General features: G+C 28.5%; 1 protein-coding gene across 1 annotated transcript in view; it reads right to left on the bottom strand.

The window, feature by feature from the left end:
* The window catches only part of LOC129958989 (uncharacterized), a 325,187-nt gene that overhangs the window by 55,318 nt on the left and 245,641 nt on the right, over positions 1-24,228 (bottom strand). The window contains exons 11-13 of the mRNA XM_056071757.1: positions 21,249-21,447; positions 17,989-18,170; positions 14,329-14,622 (exon numbers count right to left, since the gene is read on the bottom strand). Of these exons, the coding sequence (XP_055927732.1) occupies positions 14,329-14,622; positions 17,989-18,170; positions 21,249-21,447 (675 nt within the window). The remainder of the gene's footprint in view (positions 1-14,328; positions 14,623-17,988; positions 18,171-21,248; positions 21,448-24,228) is intronic.

Here is a 24,228-nt window from a genome sequence, read left to right on the forward strand (position 1 = left end):
TATCTCAATCTTCAAGTGGCATTAGTTATTAGATTTAAAAAAAAATATTTCTTTTAAAAAAGCGAAAAAACATTTTATTTATTCATGTATTTGAGTCATGAAAGAGATAAATAACTAACTGTTTTTCTAATTAATAATGTAAGGAAAAATATTTGGAAAAAATATGTGGGAAAAAAAGAAGCAGAAAAACTGATACAACATCTAAAACAGTTGGAAAAATATTTGTTGAATTTTTTTCATTCGAATGGGTACTGATTTTTTTTAAAGGTTACCCTTCTAATTTATCATTTCCTCATACTTAATTTATTTTTATTGGTGTGAAAAGATATCTTGATTAAATAGATTGTATCAGATTCATTATAATTTCGAATAACAAAACTTCAATATCAAATATAGTTTCTAGATGTATGTCGTTAAAACCTTTTGGTACCATTGAAATAAATGTTTATTTAGCTTTGAAACTAGATATTCTATACGAATAAAAGATTATATATATTTCTATACGAATAAAAATATATTCAGGGTCAGCAAGAAATATGCTTCCCACTTCAGGTGGCTTTAGAATGCTTTCTATGGGTCCAAATGAAATAAAATTTGAATTACAGATATTTTAAATGATGCTTTTGATAGTTATTAAATAAAAAAATAATATCAAAATTCACCAATAGAAGAGGTTATAACATAAATGGTATATACATACATTGAAAATATGAAACATCGTTTGTGTTACAGCTCATGCCTACTAGAATTATTCTTTGAAAAAAATAAGGCAGTTTCTGTATGATAATGAGTTATTTTCTACATACCATGCTTATGTGGAAAGAAAAAGCGCTATTGGTAAAACTGCTTTGCCAGAATTGGCATTTCTCCGTTTCAGCTGTAAAAGTACTTCGTCGTATGAAGCGAATATGAGGAAGGCCGATTCCTCCATGTGACCTATGCAAGATGATATAGAAATTTGAAACAACTGGGCAGCGTGGCACTCTTTCAGAGAGAGAAAGATGACGAAAGCAAATGGTGTCTTCTAGCGCCTAATATGTGGCTATTTCGGCCGTTGAAGACAGCAATCAGTCTCCGCATGGTAGTGTGAATGTGCCAGTTGTTTCTCATGACTGGAAATGCCGTATTTTTCTGCATGGAAAATCTTATGGCAGATTTTGCATTTTTATTCCTAAAAAATCAAACATGTGCACCTATTGCAGAACAGGGACTGAGATGATCGAAAAACTTTTAAACTTCTGTTCCTTGCTGGAATAGTAGTTGATGTCACTTGACCATGGGGCATTCTGTGGAGTGCCGAAGCCCTCTCTATCCACAATAGACAAGTTAACATCCACAATATTCGAATTTAGGCTGCAGAAATCCTTCAAGCTATCCAGAAACAACACTTACATTATGGAAAGTAAAAATAAGGTTTTGCTTTACAGCTAACTTGATTTTGTTATTGAAGAAATAATTGCAAATGAAATCCAAACCTGCTTCGTCGCAGCACAATGGTACCGTGATAGTATATATTTACCACCCTCAAAGTATATATGTGCAAAATTTGATCACTGTAGTTTGAAACGATATGGCCTGTAGAGCGCCAATACACGCACGGACACACACTAATCTTTATTATTAGTATTTATAAACTTCTTTGACAAAATCTGACACAAATTTATAACAGTAATAGTTTTGTGCATTTAAAAATAATATTTTAGTTATTATTCAATTATTTTGTGTGATTATCAGGCATTTAAAGCACCAGATTTTTTTGCAAGAGGCTTAGAATATCTTTCTGGAAATAAGAACTACATTTAATTTCTGAAAGTCACACACATACACATATATATATATATATATATATATATACTTTCTTGTATACAAAATATGCGAAGATAAAGTAATGTAATCGTCAAAAAATCAGAACTGGAGATTTGATGAGTTTTCACATTTCAGACCGTTCAGAGTCCTAAAAGCACGGTTTAGGTCTATCTCTTAGGCACCTGTCTATCTCTTTCTTAGTCAGTTCATCTAGGAAGACGATAATTCGAAAACATTTTGAGCAATATGGATGAAATTTGATATGTTGGTTTGAAACTAAATGTGTTGATTTCTATCAAATTTTTAATGAAATCCATGTTGTGGAAGTCTGCTTGGCTGTTTGAGTACACAGGATCTCGATAACTACAAAACGCAAAGAGCAATTAAAATTTGGTACTCAGGTTTAGCATCTAAAATGTAGATTTTATAAAATGTTGAACCAAAGCTGTCAAAATGTTGACCATCTGTCGATCGATATAAACGCAATGACTTAAATAAATTAAATTTGGTATGAGATTTTATGACAGCAATTGTAGTTCTATGTCTAATTTTGATTTCAATCTTTCGGAAAAAAGGCTTCCAAAATATATATTAGATTGCCATGTACTTGTGCATTAACAGCATACCAGGGATGAATCTACAAAAAATAGACATAGGTCGCACGATAGATTCAGTAAAAATAGGCTAGATTCATGTCAAAGATCTAAATTTCATAATTGTTTTTCGCCTATACTATTCACAGCATTCATGGTTTCATCCAAGATCTGCAATTTTTTGTGGGGGAACACCTTTATTAGAGAGTTTGATCCTCAACCTTTTTTTAAAAAATTATAACCAGTATTGAAATTTTGTGTTTCCTGGCTTAGGTACTACAATGCTTGCCGTCGCATTCTGGTACTGTGTAGAAAAATTTTTCATCAAAACCACTGATTGGAATCCGCAGTGATGAATTTTTCCTTAGCGTTTTAATCCTCTTAAATTTTAATCTGAAGATAAAATGTCTGGCCTAAAATGTCTGTTTAGAAAGTAATTATTTGTAGACCTAAAAGTACAATTGTTTTATATAAGAGATTAGAAATAAAATGGCATTTAAAAGTTGCGTTAAATATTTTCAAAATACGGTATACTAGGTCAAGAAGAAAAGAATAGAAGGGCAAACAATCTTAAAAAATTTTCTTGGATTACCATCGAAATGGTTTTCTCTCTTCATCTTCAATAAAAAGAGAAATGTCAATGCTTTCCTCCAGACTTGTTTGTATGAAATTCGATAGGGCGTTTTAACTCGGTGAGTGTGCAATTCAAGTAGATGTCAAAAGCTTTATCATTCTAAAAAGCAGACATATTGCAAAATAGTTAGAAGGAGTTTTGAGCTGATATCTAAATCTTTATATCGGCGGATTTTCACCAAAGATTTATGACTTTTATTTATTTATTTTTTACGTAAGAAATAGTGTGAAAAGAGTCATATGATATGCCAGAGAAAGATTGTTCGAGCTTTAAAAACTTAAACTAATAATTTAAATGGCATTTTTTTTCTAGTAATGGTATTATAAAATAGAAAATTCAATTTATGATAGGTTATTAAAGATAAAATTGATTTAAGAATCGAAATTGATTTTATTTTATTAGATATGATTAATCAGATTTATTACAAAGTTTGATAAAATAATAATTGATAAACAAATGGAGGAATTTCGTTATGGTTTGAGATAAGAAATATATATTATCTTTATTACATTATCTCAGTTGCAGGTATCTGAATAGGCAGCTGCCTAGGGTCGCTGGCTATGTGGGTCACAAATAGATCGTTTAAAAAATGTTATTATACTTGTAGTCAAATAAATAAATTTGTAAAAAATATAGTTTGATACAGATTAATGATTATTTGTTAAAATATAGTAAGAGAAATTAATCATGAATTAACAAATGAAGGAATTTCATTATGGTTTGAGATAAGAAATACCTAGATTTCTGTTTCTTTGAAAAACGTCGTGAGATGTCAGCGGGCTTGTAAAGTGCCGTAAGTCACAAAAACAACAACGTCGTGAGAGCTTACTCCAATTATTCTTATAGCTTTATGTCAGTGCCAAGTTTCTGAATAGGCAGCGGCCTAGCCTCGCAGTCTGGGTTGGCCGTAGATAGATAATTTAAGAAACGCTATTAGCCTAGTAGTAAAATAAATAAATTTGTAAAAAAAAATACTTTGATATAGATTGATGATTTTTTGTAAAAAAAAATATATAGTTTGATATGCATTCATGTTTATCTGTGAAAAATGTAGTTTGACAAATTAATAATTAATTAACAAATGAAGGAATTTTGTTATGGTTTGCGATAAAAAATATATATGTTTTTGTTTCGTCAAGAAAATTCGTGTGAGTCTATCCAATTATTTTTATAGCTTTATATCAATGTTGAGTTTCTGAATAGGCAGCGGTCTAGGGTCCCTGGCCTAAGTGGGCCGAAAATAGGTCATTTATGAAATGTTATTATTCTAGTATTCAAATAAATAAATGTGAAAAAAATATAAATCTTATGTATTTTAAAATATTCGGACCTCAAAGTGTGTTTACACTGAAGTATTAAAATCATTAGTAAATAAAATAAAGCATAATTAATTCATTACTTGTAATGTATTTGGATATTAATTATTTATACAACTGATTATGTTATATTTCATTTGATAAACAGTGCAAAGTAATAATTTTCAATCTTTGACTTAATATCAATGAAGTTTTTAATTAACTTTTTTTTCAATAAATATTTGCTCAAAATTTATTTTCCATTTTTTACTATTTCTTATTTTAATTTGAAAAGATCTGCACAATAGCAGCTAAGTAATACTAAGATCATTCAAAAAGTTTAAATAAATGTCAGGAAGTTATTTTCAAATTTATTTACAAAATAATTATATTTAGAATTTCTTTTAGCATAAAACATCCTTGTTGTTTTTAACATAAATTCTCTTGGTTTTGTTTCGATCGAAAACGTTTTGACGATTACTTTTTTGATGTTTGTGTGTCTGTTAAAAATAATTAACCCATTAAAATCTCTGCAAAAACATGTTATCTATCTGGATTTGGGTAACCGTGTTTGTACATTTACATTTTTAAAACATTTTTTTTTTTTTATTGTTGGAAATCTGTGTTTGGGTTCTTACGCAGTTATAAGAACTTTTAAAAAAATCATTTTCTCGTATCACATTTATATATAAGTGTGTTGTGATATTTTTAATATAAATGCTGCTTTTGGTATTTTTTTTAAAAAAAAAGTGCTTCTAGAGCAATTAATCTAAAATAAAGCTGTTTAAACTAGGGCCATGATCCCTAATGATTTTGAAAAGAATAAGATTTGAAACTTCAATTTAATGAATAAAGCTAATTTGGATTAAAATACGTTACATTAAAATACAGCTATTTCTTTTAATGATTAATTAATCCTTAATTATTTAATTTCTAAAATTTTGGATTCTCTAAAGAATTTTCCACCCTCTAAACGAAGCAGACGGAAAAAAGAGGAAAATCTATGCTGTGATAGCAATGGTATTATGCTGAGCACAGTAGTAATATTCCATTAATCCTGAAAGTAGAAACAGATGCGTATCCTGTTGTTTAGCGAACAACAAAACAGACGGAAACGGGAGGTAGAAAAAACACTTTTTAAGATGTTTCAAAAAATTTTATTTGTTATGATAAAATTACTCTGATAATTTCCTTTTCTTAACGATTATTCTACAAATAAAAGAAAATAAAAAGCATATATTTATACAGTGTTGTCTCAAAAAACTTTACCGCGGCTTTTATTCCTGAAATATTGATCGTAGACGTATACTGTAAATTACAAAGTTGCGTAAAAAAAGGTTCAAATTGCTATGGAATCAATTAAAGTTTTCAGGGAATTAAACTTTAAAAAATACAAAATTTAAATTTTTATACGGACCCCGTACAAAAAAATTCCCACTGAGTAAAATGTGCCGCATCTTCTAATGGGCCATGTACGAAATTTCAACATTTTACCACAAAAAGTCTCAAAGATATGAAACTACATAAATGCTGACTCAAACCACTTTTCGATGCCTGGATATGAGTTCGTATCTGATGTTCGTGTTTTAGGGGTCGTACACAAATTAACAAAGAAAGTAATGATTGAATAAATAAATAATAATTTTACTATTTATTGGTTCAAAAGTATTAAAAATATGTAGAAATAATAACCTATAGAAAATATTACAAAAAGGAAAGATTACGTAAGGAAAGATTACTTTAATGAAAGATTACATAAGATTTTTTACAAGTTCACTGACTGTGCTATTTTTAAGTTATATTCTGTAATTCATGATATAAAATTTTAAAGTATTTTTCGGGAAGCATAGATTTTAAAATTTGTATTTAAAACTAAAGATATGAAGCAGATTTCTTATGATGCATTCCTGAGTCACGTCGTCTGCACTGAAGCTGTAAACATTCGCATTTTAATTTGTGATTGATCCTTCTCCAACTTTTTTTAATATATCTTTGACAATTTTGAAATTTTGTAGATGACCTTATTAGAGGATGGGGAACATTTTACTTACTGTAAATTTTTTTTTGTTCTGGGTCCGTACAAAAATTTAAATTTTGTATATTTTAAAGCTTAATCCCCTGAAAATTTTAATCGATTTCATAACATTTTGCACCTTTTTTTTTATGGAACTTTGTTATTTACAGTATATGTCTACGATCAATATTTAAGGAATAAAAACCACGGTGAAGGTTTTTGAGACACCCTGTATATAACGGAATTATGTACAAATGAAAAAGAACTAGAGCTACGAGCCAATATTAAAAACGTTATGTGTTGTCATATGATAAATAAATTATCTCTATTGTCGAAACCTACAGGATAGATTTCAATCCTACAATACATCATTAAGCCATTTGGAAACATGTTTTTATTTCCATTTATAAGCTTCACATGACTGTTCCAAAGGCAACAATGACCCTCTTTCAAATGCGTTTTGACAAAATTTGTAGAAAGGATAAATATATAGCAACAGAATTAAAGTGGAAACTTGGAAAAACACCAAGATGACTATTGTATGAATAATTCTACCATTAAAATACAATCAAAATATTTTTTTCTTGCATTGTAAAATATATATTGATAAAAAGGGACTTTTATTTTTATTGCAAAATAGCTATAATATGATTTGTGTCATTGGGATATTGCTTAATTCATATTTTAGTCATTTCGCATATTTTATTTTTTAATAAAAAAATTAAATTAAAAAATTAATTAATTAAAGTAAATAAATTAATTAAAATAAATAAAGTTAATTAAAGTAAAATTAATTAAAGTAACTAAAATAAAACTAATTAATTCATTAATTAAAATTAATTAACTTAATTAAAATTAATTAACTTAATTAAAATTAATTAATTTAATTAAAATTAATTAATTTAATTAAAATTAATTAACTTAATTAAAATTGATTAACTTAATTAAAATTAATTAATTCAGTTAATTAAACACATAATTTTCCTAAATTACATTTACTTGATCACAACACGCATATTTTTGGTAAAAATAAAATAAAATACATGCATTCTAGGGTTACATTACTACCATGTAAAGCGTCACTAGTTTGTATGAAATTCCCCCTTTTCAATAAATTCATTATAATTCCTGAAATAATTATCCTACATTACCACTCATTCTTTTATGAACTATAATACGGAAAGTGAAAGGATCTAAAATGGATTCAAATTAATAAATAAAAAAAATTAAATATACACTTTTATAATCGTAATTAAATATTATATTTTTTTATGATAATCATTTTCAGATTTGTTTGGCCTTTAATTTATTAATTATTTATTAAAAATATCACGGTATCTTGAAATAATAGTTTTTCTCAAATTTATAGCCAAGTGGCACAATTCGCATTACACTAAAATTAAATTTCATTTCATTAATAGATGAATAGATAATTAAGTTCTGAAAATATTAAAATAATGAAATTATGCTGAAAACACGAAAACACACAAAATTTCAGACACAAGAGCTCCAGGAATGAGTGAAAAATCGTTTGTAGAATCTATTTTTACTAATATGAAGCAAGGCGAATTAAATAAAAGTTCTTGACAAAACTAACATATAATAAGGAAATTTGTGCTCAGAATTGTAAGAGATTGTTCATGATATTATTATGGCGAAAAGTAAAAAAGAAATATTCTTGAATTATTTCATGTCAGGCGACCAGTGCTTGAGCAATTTTATATCAGTACTGTTGACAACAATTTTATGTCAGTAATTACACTTAAGTGTGCTCTAAGCGCTTACCATAGGCAACAATTCCAAGCTTTCTAATTAAATTATTGGTGCATGTAGAATGTTTATATTAGGTCGTTGGGTCTCAGTACTTTTGTTATTTATATCCTTTTGGTATTCTCATAGTTTCCGAGATAAAATCTTTATCCTTCGAGATTTATCTCTACGAGTGCTGTGATCAATTTTACATGATAACGCATGGTTAATTTAATGCAGGTACTCTACAGAAGACTTATAAAGCAGTACTGTACCTTAAAATAATTAAAAACTTTCCTTTGTACCGCAAAGATATGAAAGAAGAATTTTTCATAAAAGATATTGCTGATACAATATGGGATGATCAGAACATTGAAAATGCAGCTTTCGTGTTGATAAACAAAAGGAAATTTTCTGTGAGTTTCAGGCTATATGTCATTTCCGCGCTTCGTTAAGTCCGAATGTTCTGCCTCTTGTATAGTTCGGAAACTTGGAAAGGAGAATGCCAGCTCATTTGTCGTCCTTGATACATGTAAGAGGTTCGTAACAAAGCAGCCTTAGAGTTGCTTCAAAACGGACTCTTTAATACAACTAAACGAAACTAAATCATTTCTGTGTGTGCATTTTTTTTTTATCACGCGAGCATAATGAAATTTTGTGTAGCCCATTTTTGAGAGTACATTGTAATTATTGATTTAAATGTTTTAATTCCAACAATATTGAACGTCGCCTATTGGGGATTTTTTGTTACTATTTTTTCAACATTCTTTATTATTTATTCATTTATATATTTTTGCTAAAGAGTGGGGATGGGGTTATGGATTCATCTCCTCATTCCTTAGACAATCTCTACGAAATTAAATTTATTTCCATTAATTGGTTTAAACTAAAAATGCCTCTAAACAATGAGTGTTATTTTATGGTCATGTTGTACATTTACGTTATATCGTAGCAATAAGATTTAAAGATCTACTGTTTGTAATAATCTTCATGTAAAAACAAACCCTGGTGTTTTAAATAAAAAAGAAAAATATTTCATAAAAGATGAAATGAGGCTCCCTCAATGTGATTCCTAAATATTGAAAATATTTTTTTTATTTATCGCTTTATTATTCCAGTTTTACTCTATATATTGAAGAAACTCACAACTTAAAATACAAAATGAAAATTTTTCTAATTACCACCTAAATTACAAAAGTTTTCTGTGGAATTGGCCACATTTTTAAAGTTTATTTTAGTATTTTGTAAAAGATTTATTGATATTCTTTCAATTTATTTCATCAAAATTATAAAAAAGGCTTTCTTGAATATGCAGAATCAAAACAAACTTTGATAGCCTCGTTTGAGATAATACCACATGCATATATATTCGAATGTCTTCTTTTTTATACAAATCGTAAGTCGTAGAAATTCTTTCCTAGAAATGTGCTTTTTTTCTCGTATAACATCGAAAGAAACTAGTCCCATACTAACTCGATGTAGCATTTTTATGGATCATAAATGTGGAGAAGTACTTTTCTTTGCACTGGATCAATACTTTCCTTTCCATGTAACAAGATTTTCTTTGACGGAAAAAAATGTTGGAATGCCGAATAATTTCCGACTTCAAAAACAAACTTTCATTTTTCTTTTGTTTTCGCGTTTCTCAAAACTCTCTGAAGAAAAAAAACGCCCTGCTCTAAAACCCTCTTTAATCCATTTATCTCTTAAAACATTTAGAGAAATGTGCAAAAAATAGCGATATTATAACAACATGTAAAATCCTATTTTGCTTAAGAAGTTTATAAAAAGTGATTTATTGTAACATGATAAAAAGGTATCCGAATCGAAAGCAATATATTTATAAAAAGAGAATTGGAAATTAAATTGTCTTTCTTTTTACCGTTCTAAATTTGACCTTGACATCGTAACAGTCTGCTGCATAGTTTATTCTGTCATCAAAGCATCGTATTCAAATATCGATTTCATCAAAAATCGTTAGATGTATACTACCGAAGCACATGCTGAGCGCTGAGTTTAAATATTCTAAGACTCATTTAATGTTTTAAAATAGCCTGAAATATCTTTTCGAAAAAGTTTTTCAATCATATATCGCATAATATATTCATCGTGGCTTAGACGCGTCTGTCTTCACTATCCATTAGGCTATTATGCTAAATGTATTATTATACGTTACGAAATTTATAAAAAATGACTTGCCTCAAAATAAAAAAATGTTTTCCAAATCAACGGATTTATTATTACACATTACGCTTATAAAAATGAGTTATCTCAACGTAAGAAATAAACGTGTTTCAAATCAAATATTTTATTATTACACAATTCCGTTTAGAAAAAAAAAATGACTTATCTCAACATAAGAAGCCAATGTGCACCAAATAAAATATTTTATGTTTTTAAAAGGGGAAATGAAAACCCAATTGGGTTTTTTTATAGCAATTCTAATTGTTATCTTGAAACTATAACAATCTGCTGTAGAGTCTATTGAATCAGTGAAGCGCTGTATTCAAATATCGATTTCATTAAAAACTGTTAGGCATATATTGCTGGAGTGCGCTGTGATATATTTTATATATACTGAGACTCATTTAATGTTTTAAAATAGTACGAAATACCTTCTCGAAACCAATTTTCAATCATTTATCATATCGCATTACGCATTCTTATATGAATTGTGCCCGTCATTAATATCTATTGCACTGTTATATAAAATTTATCTATATAGTACGTTACAAAGTTAGATAAATTGATTTTTTGTCGTATGAGAAGAATATATTCTGAGTCAAATGTGAAAACTGAAAAATAAAAGCTTTTTTTGTCGTTCTAAATGTGACTTTGAGACCATAACAGTCTACTGCAAAGTTTATCTATTCAGGGAAGTACAATATTTAAATATCGATTTCATCAAAAACTGGTAGATATATACTGCGAAAACGCACGGCGAGCTTCCAGTTTAAATCTATTGAAACACATTAATGTTTTAAAATGGCTCGAAATATCTTCTCGAAGTCACTTTACAATCATATATCATATGGCATAACACATTCATCGTGGTTTAGGCACGTCTGTCAACACATTCCAGACTGCTATTATATATGCTTTATATATTATCACATATTACACACTATAATATATATACAGGCCTAATGCGAAGGATGAATATAAATATAAATGATATTACGAATAATATAGCACATCGCTAGTGTTCAGAAAATATTCCTGGTTGCAGCCAAAAATATTCCACGATCGCTGGAATGTGAAAATGGGATGCCAGAGATTTAGATTAGAATTTCATCCCTTTACTGTGGTTTTTAGTAGCCTGCACTTCCCCTATTCTCTTCAAGTGTGACAAAATTGAATTAGGTGCGAAGGGTATATATCTCATATTTCATAACTGGAAAGTATGTATTTCATATTACGTAACACTAAAGTATGAAAAAAATAAAATGTTTGATTAATTATTCTAAATAATTTCAAAGATTCCTATTGAACTATTGTAATGTTAATCTTGTGTAAAAGAACGTATCCAAATAAAAAATACAGATTTCTTCTCTTTAAATTTGCTATGCCATTTGATTACTTTAGATTATTAGAATTAAAGTTTATCTATTAAAAGCGCTGATGAAAAAATACAAGTTGTCATGAAAACGACAAATTTCGTAGATATTGTTTCAGACCAAAGGGATATGAATAATAGGAAAAGTTCCAAAGATTAATAGTAGTAACTGGCAAGTAAGAAAGGTCTACCATAAGTAATTCGTCGTCTAATTACATTTGAAGTCTACAAATGGTAAAACATTAACTGCCAAAAAATTCAAATAATTTTTTTCATGTTAAATTGTTAAAATTAACCAAATTTCCTTATTTGCCCTGCTAGTCATTTAAGTAGTTTGTGTAATATTTTTATGGGGCAATCGAATAGTTAAATGATTTCCCAATAATTTCGTTTTTTGATGCTTTTAATATTTACCACAATTTTGTCACATTTATGCTATTTATCCTATAACTTTAAATGAGCAATTCCTGTATTTATATAAATTTATTTATTTTGTGTATCTCGGAAAAAACGGCTTCACTGATTTGGATCAAATTTAATATTTAGATTAGGTTTTGCTTTTTGAGTTTATCTATATAGGTGTCTTTCCTGGAAAAAGGCGATTTTACACGCACAAATATTTTTTTATAACTAAATATTGACACGTGGCTATACATGAGCGACATAAGCGTATTAGAGATGGAGTAATGGTTAGAGCTTCGAACTCCCACGCATTTTCCTCATGTTCAATTCAGAGTTTGCTATTCACTTAGATTTCGCCTATAACTTTAAACGAGCCATAGGGTAGGATTTTATTTAGGATTTTACAAAAAACCAATTAAAAAAGAAAACACCTGCCTAGTAAAGTTTGGTCTCCCAGATATTTAATTGCAAATTATAAATAGCACAAAATTGCAAAATGCACCAAAATTGCCATTAACAACTTGATATCAATTTTATTCATGCTTTTGATGCTAGTTCTTTAAGGTAAGAAATAGCAAATTCAACTAACTTTGGTGTTTTAATCTTTTCTACAAAGATTTTCACAGGAGTACTTGAATTGTATTCATTGAATATTCCAAGCACAGTTCTGTAACGTTTTATAAGTTATTATTTTTACTTAATGATAATTATTAATAAAAAGATTGTAATACAATACAGGTATAAAGGCATATACAGTTCGTAACAAAAAAAAATGCGTTTAAGTCTTTAGAAACTTAAAAAGTTCCGCTGAGCAAAAATATTAATAAAAGAAAAATAAATATCGATTTAAGCAAGAGGGAAAATGTTTACGAAGCCGAAAGCCATTTCTCCTCAAAAAGAGGGATTGTCAAACAATGGCATTTATTCCCATCCGAAGTGTGCCTTGGGGACCACAATACGCTCCTGTATCTACTTCGTTATCTGAGAGCCGCGTTAAGTATCGATTGCCATCAAAACCCATCCAATGGATATCGCCGGTGCATGCATGGAACTTGTGATTTAAAGAACTCGAGATCAATTTCTTTCTTTAAAAAAATCTTGAAAGCTCTCTGAGGTTTTTATTTTTTTTATTTTGATAGAATTGGTAATATTTAAAAATGCTGTTGACTTAAGAAGATAAAACGCATATGAAAACTGTATGCATAACGTTATTTATGCATACTGAAAACTGTAATTGAAATTAAAAAGCAGTTCTTAACAAAAAAAAACCCGGTTATTTAAAGAAAATGGACATATTTCTGAATAAATATTTGTACTTAGGCTAAATATACACTAGGGGACAAAGAGTGCCTGCTCTATTTAAACATTAAATAATCGTATTTTACATTAAATAATCGTATTTTACATTAAATAATCGTATTTTACATTAAATAATCGTATTTTACATTAAATAATCGTATTGTGTCAAGTACATATTTTTTGCTCAGTATAGTATCAAATATATACTTTTTTTCTCAGTTAGTATCAAGTATATACTTTTTTCTCAGTGTCGTATCAAATATATACTTTTTGTTCAGTATAGTATCAAGTATGTACTTTTTGCTTTGTGTATTATCATGTATTTTTTTTTGCTCAGTGTAGTATCAAGTACATATTTTTTGCTCAGTGTAGTGTCAAATATATACTTTTTGCTTAGTATCAGTACACTTTTAGCTTTGATTGATTACAACCCGGTTTGAATGATTGCGGTTTATAAATATTCATAGAGAGATTGAAAAATGTGCAAGTTTGAAGGATCTGGTGCCACATCAATTAAATCATGTCGTTTATGCAACCAACGGTCATCGTTGGAAGGTTTACGTGCTCTGTTAACCGTTTAGTCTCAAATATCGCTTTTTTTGATTAGAAAAAAAATTATTAGAGCCAACAGACGAAAACAAGTTAGAAAAATGCATTATCTGCATCAATGTTAGTAATCATGCCATTCAGTTTTTAAAAAATAGCATCTTGCTCATGTTGAAATGTCTTTTGACTATCAGAGTGGGACAAGCATTTAGAGTTATTGTTCCGACAATATCATTAACGAGTCTGATATCTTTGTGAAACAATCTTAATTTTTTAACGAATCTCCAACTTGACAGATATTGATAATGTCATTTTTTATTCGTTCTAATAGAAAGGACTGAGTTTCGATTTTTTTTTTGACATCAAATAGCTTTGTGAATTCCTTAAAACTAAAGAAATTATTTTTCAAAGGATGCATTTTTTTTGATACTCACTTTTAAGATTTACCCTGGAGCCATCAAGCCAATTCCAGTTTGTTTCACCAGCATTCGCAAACGCTCCAACCCAGTATATTACTCCAGACATGTATCCGTATGTTGTTCGAACCAGTTCATCCAAAACAGTCACTTGATCAATATTCTCTACTATGGCCAATTTAGCTTTTGCTTCAGAGCAGATCTGGCGTGCTGTCGTCCAACTGGTCTCAGGATAATTAACGATGAGATAGCAGTTTTTTCCTTTCAGTTGAAACATGTCATTGTCGCATGATATACTCTGCTTCGATTTTTCTAAAGAAGAAATTGATTTACAGTATTCAAAGGCACATGATTATAATACAAGCAAGCTTGTGAACATGTTAACAAAATATTGGCAACTATATAACTGTTTTTATTGTTGTTTAGAAAATGATAACTACAAGAATATTTAATTTTCACGGATAATCGATGATCGCTGTAGCCTTCAGGTAACGTTCTCTGCTTCGGAACAGCCAGGTCCTAGGCTCAGAACCTGATGCCATTAAAGAACGTTCATGTCAGTAGGTCTGATGCGCGAGGCCAAATGCCTCTACCTGGTGTGGCATGGAAGCGCAGAGAGTCGGTACTAGTTCATCTGATACTCGTCATCTGATTACGACTCAAAATTATGAGGCTAATCCACAAATAGCGGTTGCACTGTTTCAAAATGAAGGGCTGTCATAAATTAGCCAAGCTAACCGCAGGGAAACTTATTTTATCTCATCCAAAATGTGATTTCAGATACTGTTTTATAAATATTAAGTTGGATCATTAATAAAAAAAAGCAATTAAAGGAAGAATTAAAAATATCACCTCACTTTTGGTCTGCTTTTTACCGGACTGCCAAATCCCAATTTTTGATTGGCTTCTAGTTACACAGGCAGTTTTCTTAAGTGACTATGTTCGGGATGAAGTTTTTGAAAATAGTCATATTTTTGAATACTAGCATAAAAAGATGGAATGAATATTCTATGAAAACAAAATATTCCGGTTAATTTCAAACGTTTTTTTTTATTGGAATAAAAGAGCTTTTTTGGTTGAAAAGAGATAAAAAGCCAAAATCTTCTAGTTTAGAGGTCTATCAAATGATTTGCTAAAAAGGTTGCAGATAGGTTGAGAAATACGTTATCTAGATCCTGAACTAAAAAAGAATCCGTATTTCTATCCAGTATTTAAATATTGGGGATCGACTGATAAATAACACGATATTTAAAATTTCTCCCCATTGTGAAGTTCTAAAGCAACTATAAAGTATTTCTAAATGAAAATATTACTTATTTCCCATCTCAGGAACTGTAGAACATTTTGAGAAATTATTAAATCAAATTTGAACAAAAAATATGTATTATATTTTAATTTATGAGGTTTTTTGCAAGGAAATGTTATCAAAATTTAGAATTTGAGAATTTGAGAAAATAGAGTCTTAAGATGAATAATGTTGCAATCTAAAACCGAGAGCATTAACACGTATATAAAAGCAAACATACAGATTTTGCGGTATTGTTGCTTATTATCATGGCCATAATGAGATGACTTTTGACACTGACTAACCTTTCTTGTCCTCCTTGAGCTTGCCTTTATATTTAGCTAATATTTTTATTTAATTCTCAAGAAAATGGGTTTAAAACGAAATTTAAGCGTTTTTATAAAGAAACTTGTTCAAACATTAAAAATATTAAATTAAAAAAAAAAAATCATACCTTCGCAAAAAGTTGACTTTTTCACTTAGTCGCTTTAGGAGTGAATTTTAAAAACAATATAAACATAAAATGTGATAAAATAAATCTTAATATGTTATACGTTACAATGCGTTCAATTAGAGACTCGAATATTTTATAATGTTTATTAACTGAATTTTAAATATTTAACGTATAAAATAAAAAATAACATTCAATAATTTCTTTATTTGACCACCATATTTATACATCAGCATGAAGTCGTTGTTGCTTATTATCATGGCCATAATGAGATAACTTCTGATGCTGAACAACCTCTCTTGTCTACCTGGAACTTGCTGTATATTTCGTTAATATTTTTATATAGTTTAGATCAGTTATATTAAGGTTCAATTTTGAAGCAATAAAAGGGCTTAGTTGGGACGGATTTTGAAATTGTGAGCTTCAATCAAAATGACAACGACGACACCTGAGCTGTTACTCCTTCTCCAAGTTCACGCACCACACTAAAGAGAGGTCTATTGTTCTTCGACATCAAATTTGACGCGAGCTGGACCCCAAGCGAGTTGAATCTCTGAATGGACTTGGATCTTGATTCTGGAACTCTAAGATTCCGAAACCTATACCTTATCACTTGGCCAATGAGGTCCTCTATATTTTTTAAAATAATCTTTCGGGAAGATACATGAAAGACATGAATGCTTTCATTCTTTAATTTAAATTTTAATTGATATGAGCACTGTGTTTCTGCCACATTCATTGAGAAACATCTTTATTTTGTTCTGATTTGCTACTAATGAAGCTAAGATAAATATTAAGATCATTGACGGATATTGTTCATTTTTCACATTAATATTTCTTACTTGCTTTATCAATAAGAGGTCTTACAAAAATTACAAAAAGCCGATTTAATTCAAACCTTATTTTGAAAAACTTATATGAAAGTCTCGAAGAGTATTTGGGTATTCAGCGATCAGAACTTTGTTATTTTTTCTGTAGAATTTAAACTAACAGATTCTAAACAGTACATAATTTTAATGTGTACAAAATCCTTTTACCCACGAAATAATGACTCATGATCATCTAATTTTTAAATTATTAAGAATATTATATTAAATAATGTTCATAGTAATTTTCTTTCTTCTGTATGAAATATCCTATTCTATATTTATATCCGCATTATATAATATATTTTATGATTATTTTATTTATTATTTAATATTATTTTATTTCATATTCAATATTATTTTTTAATTATTTTATTCATTATTTATTTTTATTATATAGTATTTTTATATATATTTCGAATATTTTAAATTCGCAGTGCTCATAGAACTAATGGTTTCTGTTCTATGAAGCATAAATCATTCTTTTATCTATTATTATTATTATTTATTTTGATTTTATTTATTATTTAATCATATTATTGTTATTATTATTTTATTTATTACTTAGTATTGTTATTTTTCATGATTATTTTACTTATTATTTATTTTTATTGTATAGTATTTTTATATATAATCGAATATTTTAAATTCGTAATGCTCAAATGATTCATGCTTCATAGAACCGAACAAATGGTTTCGGTTCTATGAAGCATGAATCATTTGATTTATCCGTCTCATGAATACATTTTTTTTCGCCATGATAAAGAGAGAATATAAAATTGATTCAATTGGCAAGTTCTCAAATGGAATTTTATCACTCCACTTTTAAAACGCTACTGAAATCCACTTCAAGAACCAGATTTATTTGAGAAAAACGTAAATCGATATCATTTTTTCATTGTGTTTCATTTCAAATAATAGTTACAACAATACTGAAAGTATAACTAAGAAAGTTAAAAATGAATTTTTAGACCTCCAGAAAAGAAACCCTTCCAAGAATCTAACATAGAAATTTAGAAAGTTATTTTATATTCAGCTCTAGAAAATTCTGAGAATGAAAAGTGGGTAATCCATACCTTCTAGAAGAGATAGTTCGATTCTAAAGCCCTTGTAAGAATGGGAGAAATCCGTTGAAAATATGAAATGTAAAGTGTGTTTGAAAGAAACATGACGGAGAAGTTTTATCTTATTCTCCCAGTCACCGCAACGGTTCAGTCTCTGGCCGTCATCTATCACTGTCAGGACATCGTATTTGCAACTGAAAAAACAGTAGAAAAAATTATATCACTTCATTCAGAATTATTTAAAGATATAGACCATTCGTTTATTTATTAATGCATAACTGATTGAATTATTGATTAGTTAATCTGAATGGTGATCATAAAATATTTCAAAATCTAGTGATTTTATGATGCTAGGAAAAGTTTGCAATGGTGATGTTTTTATCATTAGTTGAAGGTTTATATTCGTTTTGAAAGGTTTTCATACATATTTTCTGAGATTTTGTTTTATGTAATATGTTTATATTAATTAAACAAGCAATTCTATAACTTTCTTATATTTGATTTGAAAAAATATCTGGCTATAGAATTACCCTTAACTAACTGGGTGTTAATCGCTTATAAAATTCGTTATGTGTTTTAAAATTGACATCGTAAAGTAACAGACTGTTTTTTTAGCATCGATAATGTGAATCAGTTTTAGAAACCATATAATTTTTCACAAGATTTCTTATAGAATGGCTATAGAATTTTCTTACAGAATGGCTTTCTTATAGAATTCTATAGAGTATACAAGGTAATCATAAAATAACATTTTCTATTGGCAACGTCTGTAGTTGAAATTTATAATTGAAATTGAATCAAATTTACTGTACAGACTGTGGAAGACACGTTGGGATGAATTCCGAAATAAAGTACCAAAAGTTATTGATAAGGTGAAATTTTGGTATTCTCGGGACTGAAAATAGGTCAATATTTACTACTCGACGAAAATAATTACGCAATCAGTATTTGTATTCAAATAATAAAAAGTGCACAGACAGAAATAAATGGCATTTAATATTAAATTTACAGTAAATAGTCTTTTATTAAATGGAATGATAAGGTGAATTCCGAAACAAAGTACTAAAAGTTATTGATAGGTGAGATTTTAGTGTTATTTGGACAGAAAATGTGCCAATATTTACTATTCGCTGAAAATTCATTGTGCAAAATTTTACTAGTATTCAAATAATAAAACGTGCACAGACAGAAATGAATGACGTATAATATGAAATTCACAGTAAATAGTCTTTTATTAAACAACTTCATGTTTTCTTGGACCACGTGCAACTTTTTCAGTGTGCTAATCTTTCATGTGTTCAAGATATTACATCCGATGTATGATACTCTCTATTGCTCTATTGCTACTCATAATAGATGTTTGAGGAACATTCTGTTATTATATCGTTTAATACAACTTATCCTCTTCTGTCTTCTCTGATAGTTTCCTACAGAGTTTTCTCGAATTTTTTAATCATAGCTCTCAGTGCCATAACAGATTTTGGATTTTAACCTATTTTATAAACCTTTCTAAATTCCTTAAAATTTCTACATTACTACATTTTTCCTCGTAAAATAATTTTTCGAATGAAGCACGCTCAGATAATGTTGGACAATATTTAAGCATAAATCAACATTTTATCAAAGAACTGCAGACTAGATGTTAGCTTTCCTCTTTCTGAAGAGATTGAATGACGCTGCTGTCACTCATGCAGAGGATTTTAGCATAATCTACTTTGACTGTGCGAATTTCTAAATAGATATGTGACAGTAGCGACAAAATCTCTCCTACCGGTGACTTTTTGCACTGTTTTTTTTCCATCAGATATTTTTTTTTGTGCCTTATATAGTTAGTATGTGAAATTTGGTTTCATTTTGTTGATTAGTGTTAGCTGCAGATCCCTCCGAAGAGGGGAAGATATTTTATGGTCATCCTGTATATTAGATATCATGTATATTAAATAAATACATGGCATTAATTAAACCATATATATTCAAAATGATAGCAAAATTTAGGTTATAGGCTATTGTTAGGATATATTTAAAAAAAGGAAAAAAGAAGTACAAAACATCCTATATAAATATCAAAACCGAAAATTTACCTAAACATTCCTGATCCCATTTTGTATGAGTTGAGCATATGTAATAGCCATCAGATCATTACTTTTTGAGACACAATAATTTGAAAATGATTTATTTTACCAAGAATTCACATATTAGAGCAAATGTGAAAAAGAGTTAATCAATTTTGCATATCCTTAAAAATCTTTAAGATGTATTGTTTACAATCTTCAAATGAAAAATAAAATAAAATAACACGCTGGAAATAATCAAAATTCTTAAGAATATAAAACAATTTCAAATTAAATTATTTCAAAATGAATGAATTTTGAGTTAAAATTGAAATGATTTTTTAAGCTATATAGGTCTTCTGTTCATGCCTCTATTTCAACAGAAATATAACTACATTAAAAAATGTCTATGGTCTGATCTAATGATTATATAGCTTTAACGCAATCGGAAGTTTATGGTGAATTGGAAAAAGCACATTTTCTTTATATGAAATACAATAAGTGATTATAAAAGAATAATAGTAAAGAAGATATTAAATGAGTAATTTACAAGTTTAAATCGAGTTGTGAAAAATTAAGTAAATAGTTGAAAGATTAAAGAAGTTAAAATTGGGATAAAGTTAATACAGATCCTTCAAATCACATAATTTTCTTCAAATAAATTGCCTCGCCTATTACGTACAAATTAAGCAACCTAATTTTTAACTTCTATTAAAGAAAGATAGGAAATCTGGTATATTGTTAGATTTAATGTACGTTTTAATAAGCTGAATAACACCGGATTGTGTTATTAATCTGGCACACCGAATTGTGCTTCTTTCTATCCAGTGATTTACTTAATGTTATTCAATTTTCGATTTAGATTTGTGAACTATCGGTGATACATAGAATATCAAAGTGTGAGTCACAGGTGATACACGCTGCTATCAACATGTTGATTAGTTACTTTAATAAATATTTGAATTGAAGTTTTGTTGCACTTAGTTTTGATATATTTCCGGTAAATATCTTTGTTTTAATAAAATTCCATTGTCCTGCACATCAAACCGTTCAGTAATCAGAATGGTTGGAAACTGATGTTATGAGTCGGGTTTTTATTCGGTACATTTTGTGTTCTTTAAAACTGCCAAAATGAAAAAAAAAATTCATTTTTCAAAAGTCTTTTAAGATTTAAAATTTGAGATAAATAGACAATTTCTTATACGTAAAGAGACAACTTACCTTTGGCTGTCCTCTAATATAAAATCTGTAAATAAAGCCACGATTCTCTGGTCATTGCCCGCCGTAACATAATAATGACATTCAATACTGTTAGGATACTTGTTCGGAAATAATGGAGATGTCAAAATTTCCCGAGGTTGTTCCCAGCTCAACGTAATAGTTCGGTTACAATCTGGAACTTGATTGGCTTCTAAACTCACTGCAATGAAAGAAAAATCCAGTTAAACATTTATCTTAAAAATATCCATGCATTATGATTTTTTTCCCTTTTATAAAAACTCACAACAAATAAAAATGTCATGTTAGAACACAGAAGTAAGAAATAAAAGTCCAGATAATGAAAAAGGGTTTTAGGAAAAAATATAAATGTAAAAATTATTTTTTTGACTGGTGTGTTATACAGAATTCTCATCTAAAAACTATACTCCATCAATACATCATTATGTTAAAAAGAATTCATATTTTCTCTTTATTAAATAAGAAACCCTAATTATGGAGTCTTTACAGTAACCCTAGTAATGAAAAGATTCTAAGAGAATTTTTTTTTCTTTATTTGTCTCATTGCTAATGGGCTCTAGTGGAAAGGTCTTGGTTATAGGGGGGCTCCAGTTTCAAAATGTGATTAAATGGAAAACATCGTCGTGTAAGCGGGTCTTGCGCGTACCATATCCGTGGGAACACAATGACTTTTGAATATGAAAGGCCCAATTTCATAAGAAAATCAGGATACTTTTATATCACCCTGTATATCCAACATTAATTTTTTTTTTTTCTTTCTTTCTTTGATTTTTGAGCTACTGCAAAGTTCCATTGGAAAAATGCAATAATAAGTTTTTCAAGTTCATAAGTTACAATTAAAAGAAATACTAAGCCTCAAGCTTTACTATTTCCTTTAATTGTAATGTATTAATTTAAGAAATAACGTAACAGCTATCGATTAGAAAATTAAGTTAATTAAGCTCAAAATATTAAAAAATTCATTCCTATGTCACAATATTTATGAGACAATGATATATATTCTGAATGTATTCAACAGATAAAATTGATATAAGTAAAAATAGATTATATGTTCTCTTAATGCTTTTATCATAAAGATGAAATATAAAAACTGTAGTAATGAAAATTGGAAAAAGCACTAAAAATAACAAGGATTAATTATAAAAACAACAATGACGAAAATAGGAAATACGGACGAATAATAATAAGGATTAAATATGAAGACAGTATATTTAATGGGAAATAAACAAGAATTCTTCCAATTTAAAATGGATTTAAAAACCTTTCTTGAAGGCTAATTTGCAAATTTTCTTTGCTGACTGATTAAATAAACAAATTGATTTCAACAATTCTTCTCCCTTTTAATTAATGTTTCGCATTGAATTTAACTAATTTTTTTTCAGTTTTAATTAATCTGAAAATAATTTTAAGAAAAATATTTCGGAAATATATTTTAAGCAGACTTCTTTTGTTGTATTCAATATCGTAACCTTTTTGCCATTTTAATTTCCACTTTTATCTTGTAGTCCATAAATTCGTTTTGTGGAGTTGAGATCTTATTAAAATTTCGCTAATCAATTTTAGATTATTTTGAGTAAACAAAATCTTTATTAACTTAGTTTATTTGATTGAAAGTATTTACTCCGAAATTATTGATTAGTATTCAGAATTACTTAAATCATAATAAGTCGTCGTTAAATAAATTTAATTTCATAGTAATTAACTCCTGAAACCAAATGCAAGTCTCAAACATTATTTTCGGAATGTAAATTTTATTACACTATTTGCAGGCATTTTCACTAACTCTTAACGAAAGATGGGCGATATTTGCACTTTGCTTTCGAAACTGCATTTCCTGTAATATAGATATTAATTCTGAAATACCTATTATTTTAAAATAAAGCTCCTGGATGTTACCTTATTGATATATTAATTATAATTATGGTACATTTATTATAATTTAATAAATAATAATAACATTCAAAGTTATTTTCAAAATTTTGAGAGAGCTCCTTAAATATAAATTTCCTCATATTTTTTCACATTATAAATGTTAATATAATTTTAAAATACGTTTTAACACATAGCATTAAAGCTAACGAAAAATAAGGAAGAATAAATATATAAACCGAAATTTATTTTTTGACCTTGATATCCTTTCGCTCTTAGTTCAACGAATAGTCAAGTATCTGCAGAGTAAAGCCTCTAACAATAAACAATGCATAATTGTTTTCGAATCATACAAGTTTTTACACATCATCTTCATTGTTACGTTGTAAAATGTGTGTTATATCTGTTCTTGCTGTCTAGTGATAGTTTGAAGAACTCGTTTTGATTCATTTCCCGGTTGATACTGCCAAGTCTTATCCATTTGATTCCCAGAATTTCTTTCAATAAGTTTTCTCATAGTTCAAAATATTATTATTCATGAAATAACCTCAAGCAATCGCTATCGAAATTCGTACTTCATGGAAGCGGTATCAGCGGATTCTTCATTAATAGATGTGCATCAATTAAACTCAGTAGTTAATGTCAATGTAAGTTATCAAGTCGTTAACGTACAGAAAAATATTTGAAATCTATGATTGTACATTATATGCTTCGTCTTGATATACCAGCCTGAATAGGAAAAAATAAGGAATTGTGTCTTTACTAAATACAAAACCAGCAGGAATGTCTCCCCAAAACCTTCAAGCATACACTCTTATAATGTTAGCCCTCCCCATTGTATAAAATTTTGAACCTGGAATGAGGTCACGCATGCTTAGCATGAAATTGACAAATAATAGTTCAAAACATTGATCCTAGGCGCTTTTTTGACTACTAAACCCTGACACGCGGTTAATATACAAGTATACAAAAACCAAATTTGTATTTGGGGCGCTTTTTTTTCCCGACCAATTAAAACCACAATTTATCATAGAACCATAATTATAGTCACGAAATCACATATCAAATGCCATTTATTTATTTTACAATTTAT

This window comes from Argiope bruennichi, chromosome X1, assembly GCF_947563725.1.
Source record: "Argiope bruennichi chromosome X1, qqArgBrue1.1, whole genome shotgun sequence".
Lineage (NCBI taxonomy): Eukaryota > Metazoa > Arthropoda > Arachnida > Araneae > Araneidae > Argiope > Argiope bruennichi.